General features: G+C 43.8%; 1 protein-coding gene across 4 annotated transcripts in view; it reads right to left on the bottom strand.

Annotated features, from left to right (window-relative positions):
* LOC137509743 (cyclic AMP-responsive element-binding protein 3-like protein 3) overlaps nt 1–16,092 on the bottom strand; it is a 638,953-nt gene extending 622,861 nt beyond the window's left edge. Inside the window, exon 1 of one of the 4 annotated variants that reach the window (XM_068233855.1) lies at nt 15,929–16,092. In XM_068233855.1, the coding sequence (XP_068089956.1) occupies nt 15,929–15,973 (45 nt within the window). In that variant the 5' untranslated portion in view covers nt 15,974–16,092. The remainder of the gene's footprint in view (nt 1–15,928) is intronic. The other 3 variants (XM_068233853.1, XM_068233852.1, XM_068233854.1) reach the window with 3 other exon arrangements.
* Nucleotides 16,093–21,829: the final 5,737 nt, after the last annotated feature.

Genomic DNA, 21,829 nt, shown 5'->3' with positions numbered 1-21,829 from the left:
CATGGGACGCCTTTAAGGCCACAATTAGAGGAGAATACATTAATCAAATCTCAACCCGTAGAAGGGAATATGACATTACACTAGCACAGCTCAGGGAAAAGGAAGAACACGCTACTAGTGCTTATGCTTCTGCCCCAGAAGACACTACATTTATCGACATGATGCAATGTAAACGACTCCTTAAAGAGACTCCGTAACAAAAATTGCATCCTGTTTTTTATCATCCTACAAGTTCAAAAAGCTATTCTAATGTGTTCTGGCTTACTGCAGCACTTTGTACTATCACTGTCTCTGTAATAAATCAACTTATCTCTCTCTTGTCAGACTTGTCAGCCTGTGTCTGGAAGGCTGCCAAGTTCTTCAGTGTTGTGGTTCTGCTATGAACTCCCCCTTCCAGGCCCCTCTATGCACACTGCCTGTGTATTATTTAGATTAGAGCAGCTTCTCTCTTCTCTCTTATCTTTTACAAGCTGGATAAATCGTCCTCTGAGCTGGCTGGGCTTTCACATACTGAAGAATTACAGACAAGGGCAAAGCTGTTTGCAGGAGAAAAACAAGCAGCCTGAAACTTCAGTGCATGAGAACAGGGGGAAAGAAACACACAAATAATCTCTTGAGATTCAAAAGGAAGGCTGTATACAGCCTGCTTGTGTATGAATGTATTTTCTATGTGTGGACATACTGTACATCAATCTACTTCCTGTTTTGGTGGCCATTTTGTTTGTTTATAAACAAACTTTTTAAAACTGTTTTTAACCACTTTTAATGCGGAGGGAGTGGCGAAATTGTGACAGAGGATAATAGGAGATGTCCCCTAACGCACTGGTATGTTTACTTTTGTGTGATTTTAACAATACAGATTCTCTTTAACTTACACATGACTGACCTAACCAATATCTCTCTTACTGAATGGCAACAAGCTGTGTTTGAGCAGGGAGACAAAAGTCTAGTTTAGACTCACCGGTAATGATGTTTCTAACCATCTCAGTGTACGCTTGGAAAGGAGAGACTCCAGGCTCCTCCTCCTGTGGAAACACAAAGACAAGAAGCTTAAAAGGCCCCCGCCCTCCCCACCTCCTCAGTATCTAGATAAGAATCCGGCCACCGCGAAACCCGTGACCTCAGAACCTACCTAGATTCTTCTACACCCAATAGAGTGTGCGAAGGTAAGGAAGCAGCAGTGAGGGAGGGAAGTTTGTAGCGCGTACACTGAGATGGTTAGAAACATCATTACCGGTGAGTCTAAACTAGACTTTCCCTTTCCATCTCAGTGTACGCTTGGAAAGGAGAGACAGGCAAGTAATTTACACTAACCTCAGGGAGGGACTGCTGCCTGCAAAACCTTTCGACCAAACGCCATGTCCTGTCCCGACAGCACATCTATCCTATAATGCTTAATGAACGTGGTCGGTGTCGTCCATGTAGCCGCTTGACATATCTGTTGTAGTGAAGCACCCGCTTTTTCTGCCCATGATGTTGATACTGATCGTGAAGAATGAGCTGTCAGAACTTCTGGAGGCTCTATCCCTTTTAGTTTGTAGGCCTCTACTATCACCCTCTTAATCCACCTGGCCAAGGTTGACTTGGACGCCTGTAGCCCCTTATTTGGCCCTGTGTAGTTTACAAATAGATGACTTGATTTTCTGAATTCCTTTGTCCTTTCAAGGTAATGCAACATAACCCTTCTCACATCTAATTTATTGTATTGTCTTTCTTTGGTGTTAGTTGGGTTCTGACAAAACGATGGCAGGACTATCTTCTGTGATCTATGGAATTCCGTGACCACCTTTGGAAGATAACTTGGATCTGGTGTAAGTACTATCTTATCCGGAAATACTAGCAGGAATGGCTCTTTAATTGATAAGGCCTGCAAATCCCCTACCCTCTTAGCTGAGGTGACCGCTGTTAGAAACAAAGCTTTTAGTGACAGTCTTCCTAAGTCTAACTTTTTTAGTGGCTCATACGGTACAGACAAAAGCATCTGAAGAACCATCGGCAAATCCCACTGTGGTGAAATCTTCGTTTTTGCTGGACTAGATCTCTCCACTGCTTTCAGAAAGTCCTTAATTAGTGTCTCTTTTGCTAATGGTCTATCTAAAAATAGGGAAAGGGCAGTGCATTGCACTCTCAAGGTGCTTACTGCTAACCCCAGTTCTACTCCCCTTTGCAGAAATTCTGATATATCTGGCACAGTGTTAGAATGTCTATTAGTCTTAGAACACCAGACCAAATATGCCTTCCACATCTTTGCATAGATTTTCCTGGTTACTGGTTTCCTCTTTTTTAGCAGAGTCTGAATAACCCCCTCAGACAAACCCTTCCTTTTTAGAAGTCCTTCTTCAGAAACCACGCTGTGTAACTGAAAATCTTTGGATCTGGGTGTCTTACTGGGCCTTGCAGCAGAAGGTCTGCTCTGTCTGGAAGCCTCCAGAACAGACCCCCTGCTTTTGTCCACACTTGAGTAAACCAAGCCCTCTTTGGCCACCATGGGGCGATTAGAATCATGTGTGCTTTTTCCGTCATCCATTTTTTTATGACTCTTGGGATGAGAGACGTTGGGGGAAAGGCGTACACTACCTTGTACGGCCATGGACGTGCTAGAGCATCCACTGCTATCTCCTGACTGTTTCTGCTTAGAAACATGAACTTTTTCAACTTTCTGTTTAGTGGGGATGCAAACAGATCTATCTCTGGCATGGCCCACCGCCTTGCCACCGCCTCGAACACTTCCTGGTTGAGGCTCCACTCTGCCTGATCTATCGTGACTCTGCTTAGATAGTCTGCCTCCAGATTCTGACTGCCTTTTAGATAGGTGGCCGATATGGACGCTACCTTCTGCTTGGCCCATTCTAGAATTTCCTGGCTTAATTTTAGTAGACTTGGAACTCTTGTCCCTCCCTGCTTTGTCAGGTAAGAGACTGTTGTGACGTTGTCTGAAAGTATTAGGACATCCTTGTCCTGTATCAGCTCCTGAAATCCCCTTAGCGCCATTCCCACCGCCTTTAGTTCTCTTGCATTGGAGGATAGAAGCTGATCCGGTGTTCTCCAGCACCCCTGAATGTGTTTTAATTTGCATACTGCTCCCCATCCTCTGCTGCTTGCATCTGTGGTAATCGTCACTATTCCCTGGGATATCCAGGGTCTTCCTTTCTCTAGATTGCTTTCCTCTAGCCACCAATTTAGAGATTCCTTTACTTCCCAATTTATTTCTACTTTCTCTTCCAATGATTGTTGAGACTTGTCCCACTTGTCCAGTAAAAGATTCTGAAGCGGTCGGCTGTGTAATTGTGCCCATGTGACCGCTGGTATAGCCGAGGTCATCAGGCCGACCACCCTCATTATCTGTCTGATCGATGGTAATTCCTGACTTTGTAACCTCCGAATTGCCTGTAGTAATGTCTGTTTTTTCTGCTGTGGAAGATATATCTTGCCGTCCACTGAATTTATTATATACCCCAGGAAGGTCACTGACTGGGAAGGTGTTAGGTTTGACTTCTCCCAATTGATTATCCAACCTAGTCTTGTGAATGTCTGTAATACAATCTGTTTGTGATGCTGTAGACTTTCTTCTGACTGTGCATGTATTAGAATGTCGTCTAAATATGGGATGATTGACATTCCCTGTAAACTTAGTGGTCTCATCACCTCTGCGACCACCTTGGTAAATATTCTGGGAGCCGAAGCAATCCCGTTGAAAGTGCAACGTTTGGGTTCCTGTCTTCACCGCAAACCTTAAAAATTTCTGATGCCCCTCCCATATTGGCACATGCAGGTAAGCATCCTGCAGATCTAGATTTACAAAAAAATCGTTTTTGTTGATTAACTGACGCACAGAGTAAATGCTCTCCATGCGGAACTTTTTGTACTTTAAATATGGATTCAGTCTCTTGAGGTTTAAAATAAAACGAAACTTTCCTGTCGGTTTTTTTATCAAAAATACGTGGGAATAGAACCCCTGTTTCTCTTCCCGTTTCGTGACTGTTTTTATGACCTTCATAGACAATAGGGATGCCAACATTGCTTTCATCCCTAATGCCTTTTCCGGGTCCTTCGGAGGGGGTTGAGGAAAAACCTGGTTGGAGGTAAACTCGAAAACTCTAGTCGGTACCCTTCCCGTACTAGATTCTGAACAAAAATGTCTGGGTATATTTTTTCCCATTCCTTCCAAAAAAACCTCAACCTTTAAATCAGAAGGAACCCCATTGGTCTGCTAAGGACCAATGGGGCTCCTTGGAGCCCAAATACAAAGATGCTTACAGAGCTCTGAGCTATATAGCTCAGAGCTCTGTCGGGTGCGTGCGGGACGCTAAGTCCCCGCCGGCTCCCGCTGCCTTCCCCGCCTCTCCCACATGTCACCCACATGTCACCCACATGTGGGTGACATGTGGGTGACAGATGTGGGCGGGGTGGACAGCGGGAGCCGGCGGGGACTTATCGTCCCGCACGCACCCGACAGAGCTCTGAGCTATATAGCTCAGAGCTCTGTAAGCATCTTTGTATTTGGGCTCCAAGGAGCCCCATTGGTCCTTAGCAGACCAATGGGGTTCCTTCTGATTTAAAGGAACCCCATTGGTCTGCTAAGGACCAATGGGGCTCCTTGGAGCCCAAATACAAAGATGCTTAGGGAGCTCTGAGCTATATAGCTCAGAGCTCTGTCGGGTGCGTGCGGGTGCGGCGGCTGAGCGGCGAGTGGCGTCGGGTGCGGCGTAGTTACAATGTAACAAAGTTGTTACATTGTAATAACTTTGTTATATTGTAACTGTTTAGTATATTTCCGAGGATATTGCGTGGGAACTGGCTTTTAAAGGGACAGGTAAGTATTAATGGTTAATTAAGAATATTAAAGGACTTTTTTCGTGGTTATGTTTTTTGTTCAATTAAAATACTTTTTCTAAGTGTCTGTGTGTTTATTTACTTTTAACTCTTAAAGGAAATGGGTAAGGGGTACAAGTACCTCTATACTCATTTCTCCTGGGAGGGGGGGTGGGCATCTGGGGGACCCCTTTTTAAAGGGGACTCCCAGATTCCACCATGAACCTCCCCCCCAGGAAATCGCGGCCTCCACCTCCACCGCCCATCGGAGGTGGAGAAGAGCCCCTTGTCCTTGGATTGGACAAGGGCTCGGAGGGGGAGGGGAAAGCTTGGCTGCCCCTCCCCTTCCGAGACCCCCCAATCCATGGACCATGCGGGCTGGTATAGTCAGGGTGCGGAGCCCCACGCGGCCGGTGCTCCGCATTCTGGCTATCCCAGCCTGCATGGGGGACAAGGGGTTAAAGAGGTCTGGGAGGGGGGACCCCACGTCGTTTTTTTTTTATATTTCCCACACTCAGAACGAAGTAAGTAAAACTCTTCCCACTTGGGGGAATCTATGAAAATAATACACTATTGTTACCTGTGCAAAAAAAACTGACATTTTCCGAATTTAAAAGACATTTTCGCCCTTGAAACTTAAAAATCGATTTTCTCAAAAACTATAAGGGCTTTTTGAAAAAAATTTTTTTCCTCTTATTCCCACTGATCCCCTTAATATACCCTGGGAATTTGGTGTTCCTAAACTTTAAGCAGGCTTTGCTATTAACCGTTAAAGTCGGCGGGTTTTTAAATGTTTACATTTTTCCTTTGAAACTTTAACATCGATTTTCTCAAAAACTATAAGGTCTTTTTGAAAAAAATTTTTTCCTCTTATTCCTCCTGATCTCCTTAATATATTCTCCAAATTTGAGGCTCTTAGCATTTAAGGGGGCTTTGCTATTAACCCTTAAAGTCGGCGGCTTTTTTAGACTATACGGAGCGTTACGGTTTAACGCGAAATTACGGTAGCGTTTAATGCGAAATTACGGCATGAACGAAACGCGAAATTTCGCATTGAAAATTACGCTTACGGTATTTTCAATTACGATTTTAATGGCAATTACGCTACCGCAATTTCGCATCGTAATCGCGAATTTCGCATGCGTAATTATAGTAATGCGAAATTTCGAAAATTTCAGCTCAACTCTAGGAGAAGGCGGACTGGCCTTTCCCAATCTCTATAAATATTTTATAGCAAGTCAACTGGTTACTGCTCATTGGTGGCTAGTCCAAAACCGGTCCAATCCTTCCATGGTATTAGAGGTTGCACACTTAGGTTCATTCGAAGCCTTAGCTCAGCTCTTATATAGAGGGTTCAAGGCACCGTACCCACTACTTACAAATATGAAAGTTATAATCAGGGCATGGAACATTGTACACACCTGGTACAATGCCCCACGGCACAGACTATCACCTAATACACCTATTTGGAACAATCCAATCCTAAACCAATTTTACACTATCCCTGACCCTGGGATTTGGATTAGAAAGGGTATCTCTAAACTTTCACACATTATTTCTAATGGCTCCCTTATGGAATTTAATGTTCTAAAAGACAATTTCTCTTTACCAAATGCCTGCTTCTTTAGGTATATCCAAATGAGGCACGCCTCTCATGCCCAATTCCCAGGAGGGGTAATAAGTTTGCAAACCTCAGAACTGGAAGATATTGCCAGTAAGGAGAACTTACAGAAAGCCCTCTCCAATCTTTACCAACACATAATTCTCCTTACGGAACCTCATTCTTCTGTATACAAACAACCGTGGTCTACCCTAATCCACACAATAGATGATGAGGACTGGGAAAATGCCCTTATAAAACCTTTTGAATATTTGATTGCTACGAAGGATAAACTCATACAATTTAAAATTATACACAGAGCATACCTGACTCCCAAAAAATTAGCAAAGTTCAATCCCGCTGACTCCAGTAAATGTTGGAGATGTGGGGAAGAACTGGCGAACTTTGATCACATTTTTTGGCTGTGCCCCGGAATAAGCAGGCAATGGGAAGAGATATGTAAATACATTACCAGAATTGTTAAAGTCAGAGTCCCCGCGGAACCTCTTCATTGCTTACTTGGTGAAGTGACAGACTTAGGCTCCACTAGAGCACATAGATCTCTAATTGGCTTACTGCTATTTTACTACAGGAAGTGCATATTACTACACTGGAACAAATCAGACCCCCAACAATTGCCTTCTGGAAAACAATTATTAACTCCTCCCTACACTTATATAAGGCAACATACCTAGCTAGAGGTTGCCCAACTAAGTTTCAGAAGGTCTGGGGCGCATGGACAAAAAACCGAGACACGGTATCCACAGAATAATATATACATGTGTAGGTGTCTGTATATGTATATATGTGTATGTGTGCACATATATATGCATATATGAAATCTGACTCCTATGATAGACTATAGAGTAAGAGATTTTCTCTGGTAAAAGATGTGCGGGTGTGTAACTACATCACTGTACCATGACTAAGTAAACTAGTTACTAATGTACAGGACAGCTAAACATTGCTAATATTGGAAGAATATGTAATATAATTACAAGAGGAATACAACTTTATTTTATATGGGGACTTGTTACAATGATGCTAATAATATGGGGAGGTCAGGAGTCATGTCAACTTGAAATATAATTCTTATGTAATTGGATGGGATATATTTCTTGATGTATTGTGTTGAGAGTGCAGTCATATATTGTGAGCCCCTTTCTTTGGTTCTGTTAACTGTTATAACCCTCAAATGTTCTTGGGGGCTGTTGTTTTCACTGTATGCACTGTATGTTTAAAAAAAAAAAAAACTCAATAAAAAGAAACTTTAAAAAACAAACAAAAAACAAAACAAATGGAATGAATTGAGGGGAATACTTGCCAAACATTGGGCAATCCTTCACACTGATACAACGATTTCTGAACTTGTTACTAACAAACCATCACTTACAGCCAAAAGAGCACCCAACTTTAGGAACCTAATGTGTAGGAGTTACTTTCAAAGGAAGAAACATAAAATACAAACCAAGGGAAGCTACCCCTGTGGCCACTGCAACATATGTGCACACATGCACCCTACTAAGACGGTTGTAAACCTCAGAAGAAACAGGACATTCACAATTAATGAATTCATCAATTGCCAGACGGAAGGAGTAGTGTATCTCCTCAGGTGTCCCTGTAATCTATTTTATGTGGGTCAAACGAAAAATCAATTAAAATCCAGGATCTAAAAACATTTTTCAACAATACGCTTGGTATCCAGAGATTTGACTGATGGTGAGACCCTTACACCTGTGGCTGACCATGCCCTAAAAAAAGCATGGTGGGACTAAAAAAGATTGGTCAGTATGTGGACTTAAACATGTCTCTTCATCCCCTAGAGGTGGTGATATTTCACAACAACTCCTAAAACACGAGACTCGATGGATGTACAATCTGGGATTACGTACTCTGGTAGGTTTGAACAAAGATTTTTTGTTTGTGGGATTTTTACACTGATTGATGTTTGGGATTGGTGATGCTCCGAGGTGAGCAGGGCCCCCATATCCCTTAATTGTAATTGCAGTATATCATGTTTTCGGGGTTGTGTGTATTCCCTTGTCCTTTTTTCATTCTCTATCCTGTTTAGAGTAATATTGACTTATTTAGCATGGCCTTTATAGGTATGTCTATGAGTACCTCTTTTACTTGATCTGTTGATCTTGATCTCTGTTGTACAGCGGTCTTGTGAGTTGACCCCATGCTTATACCCTGGTCTATTCTTATGTTTATATTCATGGTGCAATTTGGCTGTTTGATCTTTTCTTTTTCGCCATTGTCTTTATTTATCTATGCGTACTCAACTATTTGCATACAACTTAATGTTTATTGATCTTTCACCTTCTAATGCGTGTTATTCAAATATTGTTCTTCTATAGTGTTACCTTTGGGACATGTGGATTCCCTTAGAATTCTCTATCTGGGACCCTTTTTGGAGAGTAAAATATAGTACATCCCAAGACTTAAAACACAAGACTCATATGAAGACGTTCTTGGAAGGATAACCTACTTACTCGTAATGTGACATTGTTCTTTAATGTTAATATTCCTGTATCTTCAATATTCATATGAGCAAAGGGAGGGGGAAGGGTAGTTGGCACTGCAGCTTGGAGCAGCTGACGCTGGAAGGATGTAGATAGGGTTCACACAACACACTTTTCTTCTCTTCATTTTTTCTTCAATATTCATGCCAAATCTTTTTGCCACTAGATGGTGCTCTAGCGGTGTCTTTTTGCTCTCATCATGCATATTATGCGCTGTTTTAAAGAATGTATAATTATATATATATATATATATATATATATATATATATATATATATATATATATATATATATATATATATATATACAGGATCTTCTAAAAAAATTAGCATATTGTGATAAAGTTCATTATTTTCTGTAATGTACTGATAAACATTAGACTTTCATATATTTTAGATTCATTACACACAACTGAAGTAGTTCAAAGCCTTTTATTGTTTTAATATTGATGATTTTGGCATACAGCTCATGAAAACCTAAAATTCCTATCTCAAAAAATTAGCATATCACGAAAAGGTTCTCTAAACGAGCTATTAACCTAATCATCTGAATCAACGAATTAACTCTAAACACCTACAAAAGATTCCTTAGGCTTTTAAAACTCCCAGCCTGGTTCATTACTCAAAACCGCAATCATGGGTAAGACTGCCGACCTGACTGCTGTCCAGAGGCCATCATTGACACCCTCAAGCAAGAGGGTAAGACACAGAAAGAAATTTCTGAACGAATAGTCTGTTCCCAGAGTGCTGTATCAAGGCACCTCAGTGGGAAGTCTGTGGGAAGGAAAAAGTGTGGCAGAAAATGCTGCACAACGAGAAGAGGTGACCGGATCCTGAGGAAGATTGTGGAGAAGGACAGATTCCAGACCTTGGGGGACCTGTGGAAGCAGTGGACTGAGTGTGGAGTAGAAACACCCAGAGCCACCGTGTACAGGTGTGTGCAGGAAATGGGCTACAGGTGCCACATTTCCCAGGTCAAGCCACTTTTGAACCAGAAACAGCGGCAGAAGCGCCCAACCTGGGCTACAGAGAAGCAGCACTGGACTGATGCTCAGTGGTCCAAAATACTGTTTTCAGATGAAAGCAACATTTGCACGTCATTCGGAAATCAAGGTGCCAGAGTCTGGAGGAAGACTGGGGAGAGGGAAATGCCAAAATGCCTGAAGTCCAGTGTCAAGTACAGGTCAGGCGCTTCTGCGGCTGTTTCTGGTTCAAAAGTGGCTTTATCTGGGGAATGCGGCACCTGTAGCCCATTTCCTGTACATGCCTGTACACGGTGTCTCTGGATGTTTCTACTCCAGACTCAGTCCACTGCTTCCACAGGTCCCCCAAGGTCTGGAATCAGTCCTTCTCCACAATCTTCCTCAGAGTCCGGTCACCTCTTCTCGTTGTGCAGCGTTTTCTGCCACACCTTTTCCTTCCCACAGACTTCCCACTGAGGTGCCTTGATACAGCACTCTGGGAACAGCCTATTCGTTCAGAAATTTCTTTCTGTGTCTTACCCTCTTGCTTGAGGGTGTCAATGATGGCCTCTGGACAGCAGTCAGGTCGGCAGTCTTACCCATGATTGCCGTTTTGAGTAATGAACCAGGCTGGGAGTTTTTAAAAGCCTCAGGAATTTTTTGTAGGTGTTTAGAGTTAATTCGTTGATTCAGATGATTAGGTTAATAGCTCGTTTAAAGAACCTTTTCATGATATGCTAATTTTTTGAGATAGGAATTTTGGGTTTTCATGAGCTGTATGCCCAAATCATCAATATTAAAACAATAAAAGGCTTTGAACTTCTTCAGTTGTGTGTAATGAATCTAAAATATATGAAAGTCTAATGTTTATTAGTATATTACAGAAAATAACGAACTTTATCACAATATGCTAATATTTTGAGAAGATCCTGTATATATATATATATATATGTATACCGTACTTTTTGCCGTATAAGACGCACTTTTTCTCCCCCAAAAATAGGGAGAAAGAAAAAGTCCCTGCGTCTTATACGGCAAAGGCAGGGAATCCCCGACTTACGAACGCCCGCCGATACAGAACCGCTGACCTGCCGCCACGTCAGGGATTCCCTGCCTTTCTGTGCCTGCCTTCCTCCCTCCCGCCTGCTTGAGTCTCCTGGCCCCCCCGGGTGAAGTGTCAATAGCGGATACTTACCTTTGGCATGCTCCTGCACTGATCCCAGATCATTGCGCTTCCCCCCGCTAGCCTCCTCTGCCTCCCTCTTGGGTCCCTGGCCCCCCGGGTGTTGAAGTAAGTAGTGGCAGCTTACCTCCACAATGTGCCCGCGATGACTGCAGACATCCGTCTCCCCAGCAATGACCTGTGCATCATCAGTTCAAGCCGTCATCAGAGGAGGCTAGTGGGGGGCATTGCAATGATCTGGGATCAGTGCGAAGCATGCCAAAGGTAAGTTGACACTACTGACACTTCACCGTGGGGGGCCAGGAGACTCAAGTGAGAGGCAGGGAGGAAGGCACAGGGGCACAGGAGCACACATGGGGGACTCATGAGGACACGCAGGACACATGGGGGGCAGGGATGCTCATCCAGATTCCGGGTACCCGAGTAATCCGGATAGCTATCTGCAGAAAGGACCAGCACATCTCTCTCTCTCTCTCTCTCATGAGGACACGCAGGACACATGGGGGGCAGGGATGCTCATCCAGATCCCGGGTACCCGAGTAATCCGGATAGCTATCTGCAGAAAGGACTCTCTCTCTCTCTCTCTCTCTCTCTCTCTCTCTCTAAAATGGCTCAGACAGTGGACCAATGGGGAGCCCGGCTGCAGATTCAAAGATGCTTTGCCCGGGCTCCTTCTATGCGGACAGTAATTACAGTGTTAGATACACTGTAATTACGTGACGGATTTTGCGGCGAGAGGCGGCGGGTGATCGGCGGAGGTATTTATAATGATGGGAGCCTTTGCAGAGCTGCGCGGGGGCTTCTAAACTGTGCGGCGACCCGACGGGGAGCTCAGGGGGTCTCCTTATTAAAGGAGACCCCCAGATGCTGCGGCGACGACGTGCGTTAGCTAGTTTAGACCTGCTTTTTGCAAGTCTAAGCTAACGCTCATGTTTGCCGGGAAGCATCGCTTCCCGGAGACATGATAAGGGTAATTGGATTCCGTGGTAAGAACTAGCTGGGCGATTATATCGCCCAAGCAAGTTCTTTTCCGCCTGGGGGGGTCTAAAGTTTAATTAGATTAGGCGATGCCCCCATCGCCTAAGTTAAGAACTCGCCAGTGCTTAGCGCTGGCGAGTTCAGCAATAGAATATGGCCCTTTCTCTTAAAGGGCTATGGAAACCGGTTTGCCCATGCGATAAAGCAAGGTGCAAAAACGAAATCATACCTAGCAGAGGATGGTTTTGATCCATCAACCTCTGGGTTATGAGCCCAGCACACTTCCACTGCACCACTCTGCTGCCTCAAAGGGAATGCTTTGTTGTAGGTAAAAGTGGTGTTAAACTTCTTGGAGCAGACTTACTTCCTCCCTCCAAAAGACACACATACATCCCCATAAAATCATGTAGCAGCAACAACTAGTCTCTGTGGCACAATTGATTAGTGCATTCAGCTGTTAACCAAAAGGTTGGTGGTTCAAGCCCACCCAGGGATGGCTTTGTGTTTTGTGAAGGGCGCTAATGTACCCTTCTTAAACTTGAAGATTGTATACAAATGTAAGCAGACTGCAGAATGGTGCAGCAGGAGTGTGTGGAGCCCATAACCCAGAGGTTAATGGATCAAAACCATCCTCTGCTAGGTATGATTTCATTTTTGCACCTCGCTTTATCGCATGGGCAAAACGGTTTCCATAGCCCTGTAAGAGAAAGAGTTATAAGGGCCCTGCCGTAACATAGATATTACGGTAGCTAAGACTACTCCTGGGCTTTTCTTGTGGTTGAAGAGAGGAGTGAACTGTGACACCACACTTAAAAAACAAACAAAAAAAACACAGCAAACAGCAAATAGAGAAGCTTCCCCATATTGGAGCATTGGATTTGGTAAAGTCTTAAGCCAATGTGTTGACTCACCACACAGCCCTGCACCCAGCATGTGTCTCGTATGACTGTGTATATGATCATTCACCACACAGCCCTGCACCCAGCATGTGTCTCATATGACTGTCTATAAGTAAGCTTTAGGTTAGCAGGAATTGTTGATTGGCCACCTAGCTTTTCATCCTTCCCACCCTTGCCCTGAAATTTCCTAGACTTCAAAGTGCTGTCCTTTGCTTTGCGTGTGGTTGTTGGTATAGTGGTGAGCATAGCTGCCCTCCACGCAGTGGACCTGGGTTCAATTCCCAGCCAAGATATGTGAGCTTGCTTTTGACATACCACAAATCCCTGCAAGACCAGAGAGAGAGAGGGAGGAGGTGGCGGTGGTATGTTTTTAGCTTCTAAATCGGGATAAGGAGCCTTGAAAAGACCATTTCTGGTTTTCAATTCGGGTATCCGAATCCGGCCAGATACTAGGGTCGGATACCCGAATTCTGTTCGGGTATAAAAATGTCAAATTCGGATATCCAAATTGGATCCGGATATCTGTGTACCCGGATCCGGATCTGGACGGGTATTAAAAAGTACTACCCGAGCATCCTTGATGGGGGCACAGGAGGACATATGGGGGCACAGGAGCACACATGAGGACACACAGAAGGGCACATGGGGGCACAGGACGACACATAGGGAATAAGGGGGGCACAGGAGCACACATGAGGACACACAGAAGGACATGTACAAGACGCTCCTGGAATATGGACGCACCAGGTTTAGTATTTTTTTCCCCCTGGTTTTTGCCCTTCAAACTTGGGTGCGTCTTATATTCCGGAGCGTCTTATATGGCGGAAAATACGCTAATTGATATTTTTATCTAAAAACATGATGCATAATGCATCATTTCATGTAAAAGAAGCAATTTAAAGGGCATTTGTGATTCCGAATCGTGATTCCGGATACAATGCGTGATTTCGACTCGAATTCAAATTTCGTTCGCTGTTCCGAATCTTTTCGTGATCATGATCACGGCTAATCCGGAAGTTGGCAAAGTCGTGATCGGATTCACTCGAATCCGTGATATGGGGTATCCAAGCACCCCTAATAGATTGTTAACACAATTTTTTAATGATATTTACATTTGAGTAAATATGTTTTAATAAGTAAACTACTTTAGGATTTTAAGTTTATGTTGGGGTACACAATACACTTAATGTTGAACTGAACTCAGGACAGAAGAAAGACATAGAGAAATGCACCCTGTATGTATTTAGAGAGCTAATTACCCTCATTTGTGTCTAATAACAATTAATTGTAATTTGATCTCTCCCCTGTGTCACCTGACTGCCATGGCAGATAAGTTCATTTGAAAACATAGGATGTTAACAATAGGTCTGCTTCCATTTTGTATCAGCTGTAACAAGGTAATGTTTTTCTTTAAAGGTTATTATGCAGTTGTGTACCTTTTAGAGCAGAGTGGAATTTCAGAGTTCAGGTCCGCTTTAAAGTGGACCGTTCACAAGACTGCACAAGACTAAAGAAATACATAGAGAAATGCACCCTATATGTAATTAGAGAGTTTAGCGTGTTTAATTCCCCCTCATTTGTGTGTAATCACAAGTTGTAATCTGATCTCTCCCGTGTTCAGTGGCGTAGCTTAGGAGTTGTGGGCCCCGATGCAAGTTTTACAATGGCCAAGCACTCTATACACAGCAAGTGATACGGCGCTCCAAAACCTGCCAATGGCAACTACAGTGTCAGAGGTGCAAGAAGGGGATGGGGAACAGTTTGTTAATGATTACCACTATTCAAAGTATCTATAGATGTGATTATTATGAGCACAGGACCAATAGAGAGCTAATACTGTAGTTGAGGGAGGGCCCTTTGGGGCCCCGATGCGGTAGCTACCTCTGCAACCCCTATTGCTACGCCCCTGCCTGTGTCACATGACTGCCTATAGCAGATAAGGCCATTTGAAAGCATAGGAGGTTAACAATATGTCTGCTTCCATGGATCAGGAAGTAGAAACGGCAGATTTATTTTAGAATTTGTATCAGCTGTAAGAAAGAACTGTTTTTTGTTTAAAGGTTATTATGCTGTTGCATATCTTTTAGAGCAGAGAGGATGCTCTGAGTTCAGGTCCGCTTTAAGGTACTTTAACACTGACACATTGAATTGTAATGCACACTGTTTGCGCACTGTAACAGTGTGAGTCAAAGTCTATGAACAGCTCACACCTCATTAGTTGTGCTGCAATGCAACAAATTCACTATTACAATGTAAAACATACTGTATAATGCATTGCTAAAGTCACATACGTTGATGTGCAGTGATTGTCAATCAAAGTGCACAATGGCCAGTTGCTAAATGTTACTTTTGGTTGTATGCTGTGCATATTATAACACAATGTAGTGCAACAATTCTAGAAAGTCATAATTACAAAGAGAAAAACAATCCAAAAAAAAGAAAAGAGTCAAGAATAGTGTTTTAAACACCTTTCCTTTATACTTTATTGATATACAGGTGTCTTAATTTAATAACAGGTGTTTTAATTTGGTGACCATGATCTATAGAGGAGAATTACAGAGAACTAAAATATCCACACATGTAAATGGGAAATTAGAAAACGAGCGCTGTTAAAACAGTACAAGAGATTTGGGCACAGCCGGCACCACCATAGGCTGTAATAGGAATTACGGCTATAGCGGCGCACAGTGACTAACTTCCGGCGCCCTCAGAAGATGGAGCTTACGGTAAGTTCCTTTTAAAACACTCTAATTCGGTCACCAGCAATAGCTGGCAGTCGAATTACATAATTCCCTACCATCCACGTGGAATATTATTTAACGCCGCAGGGACTTGTGCAGCAGCAGTGTAAGCTGTATATCGGCTGTATCCTGCGCCCAAGTCTCCTGGCGGTGTAATCATAGGTACGCAATAGAAAAGAAGCGCAATATTTAGATCACAATAATGTAAGAAAAAAAGGGACAAGACATACCTGTCTGATGTTTATTTCCATGTGTGTTAGAGAATCATTCATCATAAGGTTATCCACTGCAAAATATACTGGTAGTTCAGTTATATAAATATCTGTTGGTATCTGGTATGCTCATCCACCCTTAATGAGTCTTACTTTGTACTTAAAAATGTCCTTTATCAGTAGTTAACTACCCACCCCCAAGTGTTAGTCACAGAGCTGTAATATTCTCTTGCTGTTTGTGAAATCAGGGACAAAGTCCCATTGTGTTGGTTTAACCTTTCACATAAATTAGTACTTCAATAATATAACTTTACTTCTACTTAAAGGGAACCTAAACTGAGAAGGATATGGATTTTTCCTTTTAACATAATACCAGTTGCCTGACTCTCCTGCTGATCCTGTGTTGCCAATACTTTCAGCCACAGCCCTTGAACAAGCATGCAGATCAGGTGCTCTGACTGAAGTCAGACTGGATTAGCTGCATGTTTGTTTCAGGTGTGTGATTCAGCCCTACTTCAGCCAAAGGGATCAGGACTACCAGGCAACTGGTATTGATTAAAAGGAAACATCCATATCCCTCTCAGTTTAGGTTCCCTTTAAAGGAAAATTGTAAGAGTCCTGTATTTTTCATTTGTAAATGTGTCTGTGTAAGATGTATAGCTAGACAGGCCCAGTGTATTATTTCCCTTTTGGCTACTTTCATAATGACACGTTTTGTTGGACAACACTAGCTTTGCAAATGTGTAATGTTCTATATTTATTGGAGTGACCTCATGCTTATGTCAATGATTATACCGGGAGTGTAACTTGGTTTGAGAAGCTACACAAATAGTCAGTAGGTCTTCCTGCGGAAGCAGGAAAAAAGGGCACATATGGCTAATGGACAAAAAGGGCGCCGCTATATGCAATGCAAAATATCAGCTATTGGGCACCCAACAGGAAATTAGGGCGCCCGAGAAAATAGTGGTTGCAGGGATCGTGTTAACAAAAGTTTTAGTTTACAGAATAAGGTTTATTACAAATATTGTTTACAAATTCGTTTTGACTTTTGGATTTACTTATTTTTTCATTTTTAAATTTTGCTTTCAGGAGGTTTTACTTATTTTTTCCATTTTAAATTTCGCTTTCAGGAGTGTAACAAGTAATTTTCGTTTACACTTTTATGGTTTTAAAATTCGTTTTCATACATATAATGCTTAAATATCGTTTTCAACCTTATTGTATTAGAAATACATTGCTTTTGGTATTAACCTTGTTTTCAAAATTATAATGCGTAAATTATAGTTTTTAGATTTATTATTTTACTAATATATTGCATTTAATATTACCGTTATTTTTAGATTTTTAATGCGTATGTGATTGTATGGCTATTTATTCTATTATACATACATAACTTTTTCTTTTTATAATATTTTTAATGTGTATGCGATTTTAAGGCTATTTATTCCAATAAATATATATAAATTATTCTATTCATGTTATTTGTAGTGAAGAATTTTAAGGATTAAATATATTACTGTTTATATGTGTGTAAGGGTGTTTGTGCAGCTGGGATGGTTAGGCACCACCAGGGGGTGGTTAGGGTTAGGCACCCCCAGAGGGATGGTTACGTTTAGGCACCACCAGGTGGGTGGTTAGGGTTAGGCACCACAGTGACAGTAGTTTGCCGTTTCATTTTGGTTTATTCAAAATATTTAGCACTTGATTTTCGTTTATAAGCTATAAACAAAAAATATTGTTCTAGATAAAAACGTATGATTTCAGCTATATCCCGCGCTCTTTTTCTCCAGGTGTCCTTTTTGTATGTACGCCTTCCTGCACCCTCTTCGTTTCCCTCTTGCCCCTAAACACTGTTCTGTTCCTTATCTCTGAGAAAAGCTTATTATTGCTAAGTCATTAGGGTGTGTGTCTGCTTTTGAAAAACATGGAGTAGGCATATGTTATATTCATTCTATTGTCTGGATATCGAAACGTATTATAGGTTATATAAAAAATGTAGGTTATATAAAATAAATATATTTATTTTTTTTCTTCATAATAAAGTTTGCATTTCTAAACCAATGTGTGTCAGTGTATTCACTTGTTAAAAGTGTGTATTCCATTGTTTACACACGTGGTTACAAGGCAAATTATAGGAATACAATGGCTTTGCTAGGTTTCCACGTGTGTAACATAGAAGTCAGCCATGTGCAAAGAAACGTTCTGGCAAACAATGGCCTTAACTCACCTTTGAAATGCAGGTTGTTTCAACACGTTGATGTCAGCACGTTTTGACTTGTTTCCATGCAGGAAACAAGTCAAAACGTGCTGACATCAACGTGTTGAAACAATCTGCATTTCAAAGGTGAGTTCTGGCCATTGTTTGCCGGAACACATGCAGTGTTCCTTTGCGGTATACCAGCTTATGCTGCACCTCTTGACGTCAGGTAACCTGTGCGCAATCTCATATCAATAATCTGTGGTGTGGTTGTGTCATGTGTACAATGTCATTTGCACAACATGTCTCATCTACAAGTCATTCACTCACAGATAACTTCCACAGACCCATACAACATGCAAATGACTATGTCAACTACTTTGTTGGCCCATATGTACATGTTGTTTGAATGACATGGTTTTTTTTTAATCGTCTAACACCAAATCAGACAATTATCAGGTGTTTTGTTGGACTTGAGTACAGACCTTTACTGGAGTCAGGTGGAGGATTTGCTATTATTCTATTGTGTGTTAAGGTGCGTACACACGCACTACTGTAAGGAACGACGGGTCCGTCAGACCCTCCCGCTGGGCGGGCGTTCCAGTGATAGTAGATAGTAGAGCGTGTGTACAGTCTGTCGGCAAACTGATAACACTGTTTCTGAACAATCCGCTCAGTGGTTCCTTATAGTACATAAATAAAATAAATAAATAGAACACACAATATAACAATAGCAAATCCTCCACCCGACTCCACGCTCAGCGGATCGTTCAGAAACAGTGTTATCAGTCTGCCGACACGCAGTATGCCGACACTGCCGACTCGCTGGAACGCCGGGAGGGTCTGACGGACCTGTCGTTCCCTATAGTAGTGCGTGTGTACGCACCTTTAGCAGACTTGCCCTTGTTCTTATCGTTTGCTAACATTTGATGTCTGTTTGTTCACAAGCCTTATATACTATCTAGTAGATAGTAGGGGCAGACAGTTTGGTGTCAGACAGCTAGGTGAAAGCTGTGTTATACTTTTAAGGTGGCCATACATCTATAGACTTGGTGGCCGATTGACTATACGATTCAATCATTATTATCAGGGCAGTTTCTAGGCTAAAATGCACCCAGGGCGAGGGTGTTAAAATTGCGCCCCCCCCCCTCCCCACGGAGCCAGGTATACATGCCCGCAGTATAGGTTAGCCAGGTCTGGTTGCACTCAGTATAGGTAGCCAGCTATAGGTCCCTCCAGTATAGGTAGCCAGGCATAGGTGCCCCAGTATAGTTGCCCCCAGTATAGGTTAGCCAGGTAGGTGCCCCCGGTATAGGTTAGATAAGTAGGTGCCCCAGTACAGGTTAGCTAGGTGGGTGCCTCTAATATAGGGAGTCAGAATAGTTGTCCCCAGCCTAGGTTAGATAGGTAGGTGCCCCCAGTATAGGTTAGTTAGGTAGGTGCCTCCAATATAGGTAGCCAGTATAGTTGCCATTAGTATAGGCTAGGTAGGTAGGTGCCCCAATACAGGTTAGATAGGTAGGGTCCCTCCAGTATAGGTTAGATTAGGTAGGTGCCCCCCAGTGTGGTTAGATTAGGTAGTGCCACCCAGTATAGGTTAGATTAGGTAGGTGCCCCCAGTATAGGTTAGATTAGGTAGGTGCCCTCCCGTGTGGTTAGATTGGGTATGTGCCCCCCAGTGTGGTTAGATTAGGTAGGTGCCCCCCAGTATAGGTTAGATTAGGTAGGTGCCCCCCCAGTGTGGTTAGATTAGGTAGGTGCCCCCCAGTGTGGTTAGATTCGGTAGGTGCCCCCAGTATAGGTTAGATTAGGTAGGTGCCCCCCCACCCCCCCCCCCCCCAGTGTGTTTAGATTAGGTAGGTGCCCCCCAGTGTGGTTAGATTAGGTAGGTGCCCCCCGGTGTGGTTAGATTAGGTAGTGCCACCCAGTATAGGTTAGATTAGGTAGGTGCCCCCAGTATAGGTTAGATTAGGTAGGTGCCCCCCAGTGTGGTTAGATTAGGTAGGTGCCCCCCAGTGTGGTTAGATTAGGTAGGTGCCCCCCAGTATAGGTTAAATTAGGTAGGTCCCCCCCCCCAGTGTGGTTAGATTAGGTAGGTGCCCCCCAGTGTGGTTAGATTAGGTAGGTGCCCCCCAGTGTGGTTAGATTAGGTAGGTGCCCCCCAGTATAGGTTAGATTAGGTAGGTGCCCCCCCCCCAGTGTGGTTAGATTAGGTAGGTGCCCCCCAGTATAGGTTAGATTAGGTAGGTGCCCCCCCAGTATAGCTATAGAAAAAATGGAGCGCACTATAGTGCATTACCTATGTGGCTTTTTAATGGCAAAATAAATATTATACTCACAAGAGTTAGATGGAATAGCGCTTTTCAGCGGTATAGCCAACCGCTTGTATACCCAGGCAGGGCGGCAGCAACGCACTGTGGCCAGCAGCGCGAGTCCCGGTGGCTGGGGAGAGTCGTCTCACTGTCGGGGTGGGCGTGGCTTGGTTCGGTAAGCGTGCAGCGTCATTACGCGTTTCGGCGCTCTGCGCCTTCGTCAGGTGCCCGCCAGTATAAGTTAGATTAGGTAGGTGCCCCCCCCCAGTGTGGTTAGATTAGGTAGGTGCCCCCCAGTATAGGTTAGATTAGGTAGGTGCCTCCCAGTATGGAGGGGGGAGTCAGTCACGGGGAGGGCAGCCCGACCTTTCCCTCCCTTCCTCGCCGCGGGCCGCCCTCCGTGCTCCCCCCTCCGAGTCTAACTGCAAGGAAGCGCTGTGTAGGGAGGGCAACTCACCTCCCTGGTTCCAATCGCCGCCGGTCTCCTCTTCTGTCTTCTCCTCACAGCCGCTGATACACACGCTGCTTCCGGCTAAACAAGAAGCAGCGTGTGTATCAGCGGCTATGAAGAGAAGAGGAGACCAGCGGCGATTGGAACCAGGGAGGTGAGTTGCCCTCCCTACACAGCACTTCCCTGCAGTCAGACTCGGAGGGGGGAGCACGGAGGGCGGCCCGCGGCGAGGAAGGGAGGGAGAGGTAGGGCTGCCCTCCCCGTGGCTGACTCCCCCCTCCATTACAGTGGCCACAACTCCTTCGGCGCCCAGGGCACCCGCACGGCCCTAGAAACGGGCCTGATTATTATCAAATCTGATTAAAATCGGTGCTGCTATTGGTCGATTGAGTGTGCAGTGATAACGGTGTGTAATATCGGGATGAGCAATGAATGCAACAAAACCTCCAAAGCTGTCCCACCAATGTAAAATATCCCCCCCTCTGGTGCCCAGTGCTGTATACTTTACCTGTCTATGTCCGCCGCTGGCTGCGATACACATACACATGCCCCACATGGTTGCCGGAGCACTGGGCAAGAACCTTTTACATTGGGGGCAGTGTGGGGTTGGCGAGGCAGTGGATGCAGCGTCACTAGGTAAATTCCTGATCAATTTTATCTTGAAATTGATTGGAAGTTGGCCTGGGGTGTCTTTTGGTCGATCTGCCCATGCAGCACCAGATGTATGGGCACCTTAAGTAGAGATGGCCCGAACGGTTCGCCGGCAAGCTTTTTATGGCGAACATCAGCTAATTGGCTTGCGGCGAACTTATGGCGATATTCAACCCACCCCCATACATCAACATTGGGCTAAACTTTGACCCCTTACATCATAGTCTGCAGGCACATGGCAGACAGTCAGCCTGCACTCCCTCGTGTACCCCCGTCCCCTATAAAAACACACTTGTGCCGGCCATGTT

This window comes from Hyperolius riggenbachi, chromosome 1, assembly GCF_040937935.1.
Source record: "Hyperolius riggenbachi isolate aHypRig1 chromosome 1, aHypRig1.pri, whole genome shotgun sequence".
In the NCBI taxonomy this organism is placed as follows: domain Eukaryota; kingdom Metazoa; phylum Chordata; class Amphibia; order Anura; family Hyperoliidae; genus Hyperolius; species Hyperolius riggenbachi.
This window is presented reverse-complemented; position numbering and strand designations above follow the sequence as displayed.